At 42.9% G+C, this 12,228-nt stretch overlaps 1 protein-coding gene across 5 annotated transcripts in view; it reads left to right on the top strand.

Moving 5' to 3' along the window:
* The window catches only part of LOC143366019 (uncharacterized), a 191,077-nt gene extending 179,021 nt beyond the window's left edge, over positions 1-12,056 (top strand). For 4 of the 5 annotated variants that reach the window (XM_076806710.1, XM_076806711.1, XM_076806712.1 and 1 more), the window contains 7 exons: positions 2,948-3,553; positions 4,150-4,372; positions 4,520-4,659; positions 5,116-5,268; positions 5,805-5,985; positions 6,070-6,209; positions 6,628-12,056. In XM_076806710.1, the coding sequence (XP_076662825.1) occupies positions 3,199-3,553; positions 4,150-4,372; positions 4,520-4,659; positions 5,116-5,268; positions 5,805-5,985; positions 6,070-6,209; positions 6,628-6,896 (1,461 nt within the window). In that variant the 5' untranslated portion in view covers positions 2,948-3,198 and the 3' untranslated portion in view covers positions 6,897-12,056. The remainder of the gene's footprint in view (positions 1-2,947; positions 3,554-4,149; positions 4,373-4,519; positions 4,660-5,115; positions 5,269-5,804; positions 5,986-6,069; positions 6,210-6,627) is intronic. The other variant, XM_076806713.1, reaches the window with a different exon arrangement.
* The last annotated feature ends 172 nt before the right edge of the window (positions 12,057-12,228 follow it).

Here is a 12,228-nt window from a genome sequence, read left to right as displayed (position 1 = left end):
ACAGCTCAATTTTCATTAGCCATCATTGTTATTAATTTTTTTCTCAAAGACAAGTGTGATATGCTTGAATTTAGGGGCCGTCCTTAAGGGGTCATTCTACTTTGATCGGCTGAAGTATTTAGCTGTTTGTAAAGATTTTTTTCTGAGTAAATACAACATATAATGGAATAAATCTGTTTAGTATTTATTAAGCTACTCTTATATTATAGAAACAAAAATTAAAAATAATTTTTTTAATTTGAATATACCTATTTTTTTAGGCGCCATATTGACACTAAAAAACAATTAAAACTAATTGCAAAAATTCTTTTTAATTTTTTCTGTGTAATTTAAGAGTAGCTTAATAAATACCAAAAAGATTTATTTCAATATATGTTGCATTTACTCAGAAAAATATATTTAACAATAGCTTAATTTTTTGGCAGTTCAAAATAGAATGACCCCTTAAAGTACGTAATGGTAATTTTTGCGATTTCTTACCCCCTCCCTCCCCCAATATAATTAATAAAATTTTAGATTACAACCCCCTCTCCTGCCCTTACGTAATATTTTTTTACATCGCATTTGTTCAGTTATTACAATTCTTTTAAAGATTCATATAATTCATTTAACTCGGTTTCGAAAAATTTAAACTAAAATTACTTTGCTGGAATGTTAATGGTAGAAGTTGTATTTATTGAAAATTAGGTTGAAAAATAAGAAAAGGAAAAGAAAACGTAAGAAAGTCGCTACCCCCACCCCCCAAAAAAAAGGCTTACGTAATTTAAGGACGACCCCTTACGAGGGCCTGGGCACGTTCGCCATTCTCTGACCCATATAAGAGCCAGAACTATCAGTCCCTGTATTTTACAGCTCAAATATGATTAGCATACCCAATTGGTACTATAAATTTGTGAACACTGCGTGGAACTGTAATCACTCACGATTGGCAAAAATTTAAAATGTAACAGGCACGTGCCACGTATGCACAAATTTTCGTTTCTTTGTACCATCAATTCGTTCCTGCAATGTAGTGCCTATCTATAAAAAGATCATAAAACGGTGGCATGTGCCATTTTTCCAGCGGGGCCGTTGATTCTAACATTCACTCCGACTTGCCTCCAAATAGCCAAAAATCACAAGTGCCTGAGAAATCGAATTTAATAAAAAGCTTTCATGGTGCAACATAGTCACAATCACTCGCTGATAAATTTTACTCTCTTCTCTCAACCCGCCTCTCCCTCAGCAGAGTGAACGATAATAAAGTGAATTACGACTGTGTTTACCGAAACAATTTCGTGATCACCAGCGCGCGCAGCAAGTAGCGACAAAACGAATTCCCTGAGACGCAATTTGAACAGCAAACATTTTGATGACAAGAAACAAGAGTGGTTCTTGTTCCTTGGACCAACGCTTCACAGAAGTCGTTACTATCTAAAAAACAACGTTGCTTTCTGTAAAATGAGTAGTTAAACTCGGAACGCACTCCTTTATCGAGCTTCCAACGCGAGGAACCTTATGAACTTGAAATCATCGAAGAACGGAACCGAATAGTATGTCCCTCAAAATGCAGGGGAACGATGAAGTGAAACTTGTCGATAGCAAAGGACGATTGTAAAGCTACTTACACTTTGCATAATCTATTTTAGCGAATGGTTATTAACACTTTGAGTGGCGGGGGGCTTTGAAACCTCTCCCCTCGAATTCTTAGAATAAAAAGACAAAGAAATCTAGGAACACCCCTATTTCAATTTTGCTCTCGTTCCTCACTTTAACACAACAGTTGAAAATACTGTATACAGCGCTGGGTTCTTGCACCCCCTTTCAGCCGAATCCTTAAGATCCCCTTCTGTCTTTCAACCCCCTCAGTTTACAATTTCACTATTTCACTATTTCCCTACTGTTAGTACTGCACGAGTTTAACACTAGAAGTAGGGTGAAAATTACTTGCTTTTGAAAAGAACATTCATTTAAGGTATTCATACATTTCCATAAATAACAAATCACTTAACGAAAGACATACATTTTTATATATTTTTCTGCTCTATTTAACTTTCATTCTCTTCTTTTTTTATGTAAAATACGAAATCTGTATCTTCATTGTCAGTATCTGACGACTTATTGTCGCTTCCGTTGCATGATTCTGAATATTCTTTTTCGCGGCCTAATCACTTTTATCACAGTCAGTGCCAGAACATTTTTCGTCTAAATTAATTATTTCCCCAGTAATTTTACACTTCCATAATTCGTAGGTAATTTTATGTAGGCACTTTTTACAGGTCGCGATAGAAAATAGAATTCCCAATTTCAATTTTTTCGCTCTTTTTTATGAACAAGCGAAAGACATGAAAAACGTAAAAGAAGAATGGAACAATTGATGCACCGGAATGCACCCTATTTAGTTTTGTAAAATAGTATTTCAACTGTCCGGAAATATTATGAGAAACTTCTGAAATCAAAAGTTTACCATCTCGTTATATGTAAATAGGTATGCTACGTATAAATTTTATAGAAAAAAAACAATCAAAGAAGAAAACATTTATGTATTTCAATAAAAGCCACGACAAATTTGAGAAAATAAAATGATCTGAAAGTGAGTAATAATTATAACAAGTGACAAGACAAGTGACTTTTACCCCCTTGGTAGATCCACTTAGTGTTAAAGTGTACAAACTTTACACGCGCAATGTTCTCGGCAATTGGGGTGGATGGCTACCAGATAAAATATATCGAATATAGAACAAATTCTTCAGAACACTAGCTGCCAAATGTGTCCTTGACCACTCATTGCAGAGCTACGCTTACTTCATCACGCTCTTCTACACTCTTTCAACGAGTTCTTGACTCGCCTGCAAGACACTCGACATCGCCCCCTCAACGTGATTTTTCCCTCGGTAAATTTCTGCAAGGCATGATACAGAGGGATTCGGTAGTCCCGACTAACGACAGCGTTATCGGCTGTTTTCAGACTCGGTGTACCGGTGCACCGCGGAAGAGCGAACAATGGATATGAGAAGAGCAGAGGCTAAGTAGCAGGCTGCAGGTACAGGAACAGAAAGGCCGAAAGAGGAGGGAGAAAGAGCGGACCGAAGGGTGGCCGACACTGAGAGACAGAGGAAACGAGGGCGAAGGGAATCAGGCGAGGTCGAGGGCTAGGAAGGATCGTCCTCCGTGGGAGAAGCCGCGGAGAAGTGTAGGGCGAGCGAAAGGCTGGGCAGAATGATGAGGAAGGACGGCTTATGGACGTTGGTCTGGACGGTGTGCCTGGTGATGGGCCTGAGCAGCGCGCAAACATCGCAGCTCTGCCCGTCGCACGCCGAAATCACGCCCTGTTCCTGCAGCGTGAAAAAGTCCGGCTTGGACATCGTGTGCGAGTTCACGGACCTGTCGCACATCTCCAAGGTAATGAGCACGCTCAAAGGGAAACCGAACACCGTCATCTTCTACCTGAGGCTAAGGCACAACAGCATGGCGAAGCTGCAGCCCTACGTGTTCCTCGGCCTCGATATTCGCCACCTTACCATCCACAACAGCAGCCTCGCGGTGCTCGAGGAATCCTCCCTGAGCTCCATCGGTAAGTCCACACTTGCTACCACACAGTTTCAGCTGCTTCTAATTGCATTCCACTTTTGGTATCTTCAGTGATTGCCATTCTGGTTCATTTGTAAGTAGGTGCATACTTGTGGAATAGTATTTCAGCGTCATTTTAGCAGAAATTATTTTCGCTGCCCACTTCCAGGGACTTCGCATACTGTAGCTGCGGATATTGAATGGCTTAGACTGCTTGGAGGAAGTGGTCTAAATATGGGCTACCACTTGTAGAACCAGTTCGTTCGCTTTTTTAAGACGTTTTGCAACACAACATGTTAAGCAAACAAATGTGAGCCATTATCTGTTTCCCACAGCTCCTTTTCTTTCTCGGTCACACGGTAGACCGGGGGCGGTAGTAACACTTTGACTTTGGAATACGATTACGCAAAAACTATTACAGTTGCAAGAACAGTTTTTTTTACGAAAATGTTACTTACTTATCTGGCATTATTTGAGCCACAACAGTTTCGCTGTATGTCAAGTAATATTTACCTAATACTTCAGCTAGCCCATATTTGCACCACTTCCTCTACTGTTTAAAATATCCTAATTTCACGGGGAAGTTCCGTTGGTCTCCAGGAAGTGGCCTGACGCAGCTCGACCTGTCGCAAAATGGCTTGCACTCGGTACCGTCGGCCGCGTTACGAGATCTGCAGCATCTGCTTATTCTGAACCTGAACCGCAACCTGATCAACAGCATCCACGGGAAGGCTTTCGAAGGGCTCGACACCCTCGAAATCCTTTCCCTGTACGAGAACAAGATTTCCACCATAGAGGAGGACGCCTTCAAAGGACTGCACAAGTGAGTTGCCCACGCTCCATCCAACGTCGCGCCGTAATCGCGATCAGCCGACGGTAACAAGCACAGAGCTGACACATGGAACTTGAATTTTTCTAAGTCACCATTTCTCTGGCGCCAGTAAACTGTAAATACCCGTGTCAATTATAGTAGAAAGCTGCGGAGACTGAATCTGGGCGGGAACGAGCTGACCAAGGTGCCGACCAAAGCGTTGCAGACCTTAGACATGCTGAGGAAACTGGAGATGCAGGAGAACAAGATCACCGCCATTCAGGAGGACAATTTCCAGGGTACATACTCGTGTATTACCTCTTCTGCAAGATTTCACATAATTATAAGAAAGAACAAGCGTAAAGTACCGTGTAACTTTATCAAATATCTTATTTAATTCTCTCATTCTTGTATCAAGACTCCTCTTGCACGCCGTTTCCACACTTCTCCTCCAAACAAGAACTACCTAGTACAAATCCAATTGAATCATTTATTTATCTAATTATTTCTCTTGCACGGGTAAGACCCATTTAATAACAGAAGTAGAAGTACAATAATACAGAGTACAATCCACCTTGTACACGCAGACACTGACAAGATTGAGACAGAAAGGGGGACAGTTCAGTCACCCGTTATTCGTTACGAAAAGAGACAGTATTACAAATGTACAGAGCGCCGAGCTCTTTCTCTTTCCAGCTAATTGCCAGTATCTGGATTGGATCTCGATAAATTAATAAATGACCGTACCCCCGTAGGATTGAAGAGCCTGGATTCGTTAGGATTGGCGCACAATCAGATCCGCGCGGTCCCGGCCCGCGTGTTCTCCCAGTTGACGCAATTAAACTCTTTGGAGCTAGACGGAAATCAGATTACCCACGTAGATCCGGACGCGTTCATCGGTCTCGAGGGTAAGTGTAATTACGATTTCATACAGGTTCCTTTGAACGGTCTATTACCGACCCGCTTTATTATCGCGTACGCGCAACGATACGTGCGCTAGGCTCGACGTACAGTAACGATTCGATGGAAGTGGCGAAATTCCGGTTCGATGGTCGCGACTTCATATCCCCGCCGTCTGCGGTGACCCCCCTCGGACCTAGCCATCCGTGAAGGATAACAGGCCGTCGGTATGACGCTTAAAAATCAAAGCGTGCGCTACGATGAGTTACCTACTAACGAAAAATTAGATTCCCATACTTTTAGTTTTATTCTTATGGGAATATCTTTAACACCCCAGCGAAGTTCTGCTGATGAAAAAGAATCGAATCATTACTGTATCAGGTGGCAGGAGGCATCGACATCCGCGTGGATTAACGTGGGTAGTTTTTAAAAAGCATTGGAGAAATTGGTGTAGTGTCCCTGAATGTTTGCTCAGGCGTGTTAAGGACTTGGAAGCTTACCGCACTGAAAATGTTAATATCGTGTACTTCCAATCCCATTACAGAGAATCTGCAATACCTGCGGCTTGGCGATAACAATCTGCACTCGGTGCCCAGCGACGCACTGCGCCGTCTACATCGACTACGTCACCTGGATTTAAAAGCCAACAACATCACCATGCTTCCGGAGGACGCGTTCACCGGATACGGGGATTCTATTACCTTTCTGAACCTCCAAAAGAACTTGTAATTTCCTTCATTCCGTTTGCCCGCGCCACAAACTGTCTAACTCGTACACACTCGCCGAACGCATTCTCCTATTCTGTTCAGGATCAAAGTGTTGCCCCCGTTGGTCTTCGAGAACCTCAACTCTCTGGAAACGTTGAACCTGCAGAACAACAAGCTGTTACACATACCGGAGGAGGTGACCGAGAATATCGTCGACACCCTCCGGAACATCGATATCACGGGTGAATATCGAATTCTTATTTAGGTCGCCTTGCGGTGATCAATTCCAGTTTCGAAAGTAGAAGTAATCATTGCTCGACAATTGTAGCCTCGGAGCAATGCTATCGACTACTAAGAGTTCATTCAGATAAGCAAACTAAGCACGTGCTTAGGGTACCAGGGGAAAGAGGACGCCATAGAAATTTTCTGAATTTTAAAATCTAAGTTTAGTTAGAAACTCTTTTTAGACAAATTATCGAAAATGCCTAAGGAATCATTGCGTTAAAGTGATCACCTTGTATAAGTGGCCCTCAAAATCTTTTAAGTGCTCAGGGCCTCTAAAGCCTCAATCCGGCACTGAGAGCGAAACAAAGATGTAACAATAGGAAGAATTTTTATTCCCCGTAGACAATCATTTTTCTCTCCTATTTTTCCCCGCAGACAACCCTCTGGTCTGCGACTGCGAGCTGCGATGGTACTCCGCATGGCTAGGTAACCTGCGCGACAAAGACGACGAGAAGATGTCGAAGAAGAGCACCGTGTGCACAATGCTGCTAGAGCATCAAGAATACGTCGTGAAGAATCTGCCGCTGCAGCGAATGGGCTGCGTTGGAAAGAACGCTGGGCGAACCTCATCCTCGGCTGGCAAGAAACGCGTCTACGTAGACACGATGGTCCAGCTGCTTGCTGTCGCCGTCGCTGTCCTCTAACTGCGACCAAACGCGTCACGTACTACCACCGACTCGCTCCTGGAAAGCGAGAAGGTTACCCGTTCCTTTCATCGCTCGAACTGCCCCCTCGACGAATTTATCGGTACTGCATCGTCGATCGATCGTGCCACGATCGCGGAGACGCGGCACGATTCAATCGACGATCCATTTCTATCGCGGAATTGCAACTTTGCCGACGATCACGTTGCCCCTGCATTTTCAACATCAAATCCCGCGGTCTCTATGATTACCCGTTGATTATCGATGGTTATCGATGAACAGATAAGTCGCTGACAGGATACGCGGCGATATCGAGGACTGGTCGATTGGTATTAATCGGCGATTTAAAGATAAAACGTGGATGATATTATAATTTTGAAGGGAAGCCAGCATTGAGACTTGCTACAGTGCACTTTTCTGTCTGACGATGAAAGTGAATTGGTTATGTATGTGAAGATTTGAGGTTAGGAGGCACTTGAGAAAATATTGTAACTTTCGACAGTTTTTTCGTAAGTATTGAGGGATAAGTAACTGGAGCAAAAAATAGTTTAATTACTATTGGGTACTTTGGTGGAGCAAGCACAAGTATAATAAGAATAATATTAATGTCTTCATTATGCAACAGACATAAAAAAAGACACAGTGCAAAAAGATATACAGAAAAATGCGTAGAGGGTGGGGTGCAATCGTAATGCTGATGTCAAACCCTAACCTCAAAAACTATATACTTAAAACGAATATGCTCTATGATAATTTCGCGAAACAAAGGGGCTAGATGCGTTACCTTGCCGTCAGCTTCAGTTGGCTATTTAAATTCGAAGTAACAATTTCACCATGAATTGTTTTAAGTTCCTCAGAAATAACGCAAAGAAAACTTAACAAGTCCAAAGGATCAACAATCGACGAGAGTCCCGACATATCGATCGCGTGTCGAGTACCATTCTCCAAACTCGATTGAAAAAAAATCTGTTCTACTCGATGACGAATCGATTCACGAGCACGGTTAAATACGACGCCTATAAAGCATCTCGATCGTCACGTCTGATCGGTCGAAGCTTCGATCGCGACGTTCGATTTCACAGGAGCTGAGATAACGACCGAGGACGAAACGAAGGTCGCGTTCGAGGTATACCTGAACACGAAAAAAAAAGAAAGAAGAAAGGATCTTCGATCGTGACGTACGACAGAACAGGGTGAAGCGAAGGCTCCACGCTCGCGTGAGTCGCACGAGCCTTTTTCACCGAACGTTACATATCAAGATCGTTGCCAAGTGTTTTCTGGATGTCTGTTAAAAAAGAAAAGAAAAAAAAGAAACTCGCGGCGAGGCGAGTATATACTCGTAGTATACTCGATAGAGAACTCGAATGTCCGTAGTTTTAGCTGTCATTCTACGATCCGCGGACATTCGTATCATACATATCAACGCGTTCCGGAAACGTTGGAACGCCGTCGACATTATTGATGTTGCACTTCGTACGTCACAATCTCCCGTAATATCAGAGTGCAGGTGTACAAGTAGTCGTGCTTTCATTTTCGCTGTTGCTGAAAGTAAGTCACGGGGGAACTCGTTAACCAGACAGATCGATCGTGTTTACGCTACAGAATTCCGACGAAATCTATCTCGATAGTTAAAAACGAACGGTTTCATTACGTTCAATTTGGAAAATTGAAGATCCTAACGACGTGAAATCTTCCGTGCTTGCTACTTAAACTCGAATTGTAACAATTTAATAATTTCGGCTAATCCGCTCCGTTTAATCGCGTCTGCTGTTAAACGAAAATTGTTCAGCGATCGAACTTCGAGCCCCGCTGTGTAGATTGCGCAGCCTCTTGGCCGGCGCGACGTCTCGAGATCGTTGAGACGGTTAACTCGATCGACAAAGCAGCGGACCGAGCGAAATGGAATAACGACTGCTGATGGAGCGTAATGTACTCAACAGGAAACCGACACTTGTCGATTCCGATAGAGCACGATCATTCAAACAGCTCGTGTGGCTCTCTACTGCGCCCTAGACAGCCGTCGCTTAACCACGGATCATAAAATTACGCCGTCTTTCAGCAACGCCGCGATGAGTCGGCGAACGGATGGTGTGTACGTCGCAGTTAACGCTTTTCTGCACCCACTAACGTTAATTTCAACGGCTACGTGCTTCGGTTCCCCCTCCCCCACACCCTCCAGCGGTGCACAGATTGTGACGTACGAACGCGCCCGCTTGTGTGTTACCAGTCGCGAAACGTGTTCGACAGTAAAGCCGAGGACGCCTGGCGTTCGAAGCTGCGTATGAAAGGAATTAGAGCTCTCATGAATCGAGGAAAGTATTAAAGACAAATCCAGCACGGGATATTATTGTATCGTCGTTAGGCAGTTACGATATAAAAGTATACACATCGATGTTTAAGAGGTTAGAGAGTATCGTCGAGCACCTTTCGTTGGCTACATACGCCGCGCGAAACATTATTATTATTATTGAAGACACGTTCACGGAACGTAGCACTGTAAGAGCATTCACGTGGAAAGTAAATTGTGTTTTACAATTCGATAGATGGATAAGAGTACGTTAGCGTCTAAGTATTTAACATTACGAATAATAATTGCATATCGGATGAAAGTCGATCGACGACGTAACGGCAACGCCGTGACGCGAACCGTCGTTCCCGTGAAAATCGAAGGAAAGGTACCGTAGACATTTAACGATTGACAGTTTAGTAATTGTTCTGTACATAAAGCAGGCACATCCTCGTTTAATCCTTAACGAGGATCTTATCTTACGTCGACGAAATGTGCGATAAATTCTGCAGGCCGGATCCACGGACGTGTGCACATCTGTAATGAGCATCACGAGGTTGTAATTACATTCCAATGAATTTTGCGACACGGTTTTTTAGTAGAGTCTGGCCCATTGAGCCGCACGATGCTTTTACGTTTCTTCGAAATGATGAGAAAGGAACACGATGAAAGTAAAAAGTTCTCTCCTTCGGTCGAGGGGCAAAGGTGCGTGTCGACATCACACACAACATACACATATCATTTATACGCCCAAATTTTACCTGCTAAGATTAACGGTTAATTATATCGATCTAAGGCTTCACCGATGTAATCTCTCTGAAAAAAAAAATCGGATACATATCGTCAACTCCGTATGAGATTTAAGAGAATTTATTTGTTAATATATATATGATATATGTACGTTACATATAATATATATACACATTATTACGATCGTCAAAGATATATTATATACCTATATATTATATATATATACATATACGCATTGGATGTTTTTTCTAAAAAGTTTCGTCGATAAGAACGTACGAAGTTGCTGTTTGGGCGCTGCCGTTACACAAGCGAGCGACACTCGCTATTCTACCGCGGTTTCTTCGGAGCGTGCCGTTTCTTTTATTCTCGGAGTTCAATTCGCCGCGTTTAATAACAGAATCTCCACTCAGATTCGCAGGATACGCCGAGCGCGATTCTCAGCAGGCCCTACATTTAGCTGAGGATCCGCGGGAGGCATATCGACGATACTTTCCGCTAAAATACAGTTCCCAGTGAGGCGATCGCTCGCTCGGGCGGCAGAGCGCAAACGATTCTTCGTTGAACAAAAAAAAAAAAAACACCGATATCGATAGATGCAAGAATAAAGGAATAGTCACGTTAGCGTAGATGCACTTATCCAGTGAGTCAGGGGAACGACACCCAGAATCGAAGGGAAGGAAACGGGATTATTTACATTCTATCGCAATAACCATTTTATTGTTCTATCGATATTAACTCGCCGTGTACCGTTCTTCCTCCTGACGGCGCAAAATTTCTTTACGCCCTCGGCGTACGACGTTGAAGAAGCTGAGATTAACGGTTTATGATTAGCGCGCGTTTCTTTTCATTCCGCTCGGTTGTCCATTGTATTGGCTGGCAGGGAAAGCGAGACTCCTGGCTCACGTAGTGGAACATATCCTTTAGGTGATCGTAGAACGATGAGATGGGATAGTCGCTAACGCGCATCTGCGTCGGAGGCTCCCAAAGAACCATGTCGAGACATATCTCTGATGGCCGTAGTTGTAGTCTCGCCGGCTGCGTTGTTATTATTACTAATTATTATAAGCGGTATTTTTGTACAGTGTCTTACAGTGGTCGGGTCGTTGCAGGCGCAGCCGACGAGCCGTTCACGGCATAGCCATACATATTATATATATATACATATACATATATATATATATACACAATATAATATACGTATATATTTATTTCGATTATAGCGCGTAATACTCTGAGAACGTTTTTCTTCGGATGTACGTGTAACTGTTTAAGTAAACGTGTCTGTAACGAGAAAGGGAAGGGAGAGTAGTGCCGGAAAAGAGAGGGACAAGTAAAGATGGTCACCGTCTCTCTGTCTCTGTTTTTCTATTGAACCTCGACGAACATTTTCGCTGGTGTATATCTCGGTGCTCTATCTTCTGCTATCCGCTTGTACACGCGTCGGAGACCTCGTTCGAAGCTTTCCCACTTTAGCGTACACGCTGGTGTATCTCACGCACGCATACACACACACACACACACACAGACACACGTACAAAATAGATGTACACGAGGGGCATAGGCACGCATACGATAGAGTAATGAGTTTACATTGTACCGCCTATGTACCTGCGTATGTTATCCTCTGTTTGGTTAAGGCTAAGTAATTAATTGTGTAAGGCACGCGAAGTCCGTGTGGAATATAGATACGAATGGAAATAAAGGATATCGGTACACCGGCGCACGTGCAGAGGCACATGCGCTGCTACAGTTTATGGGTATTGATGGTCGCAGATAGTGTACACACACAGTATATACACACAGAAACTCCATGCCTAAAACGACATATTGGTGTTACAACGTATACATATAAATATATAAATAATGAATATTATGTAAACACACAGGTACACGTAAAGTTCGTCTGTATATGTCTATAAATATTGTTACATATATGTATGGCCATTATAATGATAATTATCGCGTGATATGTATTATGATACATCTCTTTCTCGCAAGTGGCCCGCGATACACGGGCGTCTACTCAGATTCTAATGTCTATATGTCATTGTTTATTATGTCGTTAACGATTAACGTGTATATGTGGAACTTTCAAAATGAATAAAAAGTACCTAAGCAAACAATCGTGGGAATTTTAGATTTCTTTCCACTTCTGGTGGGACCTCGATACATCGATGCCCGGTGGGTTGCCTGCTGCCAGGAGTCCGGTAGTTCGCAGCTGTTCAATGGGTTGTCTAGTAAAAGCGCTCAGCGATCTATGTATATTAGGGTGGTTCGTATTTACTCTTGGTGAAA

This window comes from Andrena cerasifolii, chromosome 2 (assembly GCF_050908995.1).
Source record: "Andrena cerasifolii isolate SP2316 chromosome 2, iyAndCera1_principal, whole genome shotgun sequence".
Classification (NCBI taxonomy): Eukaryota; Metazoa; Arthropoda; class Insecta; order Hymenoptera; family Andrenidae; genus Andrena; species Andrena cerasifolii.
Note: the sequence above shows the minus strand (reverse complement) of the source record. Positions and strands in the feature narration are given on the sequence as shown.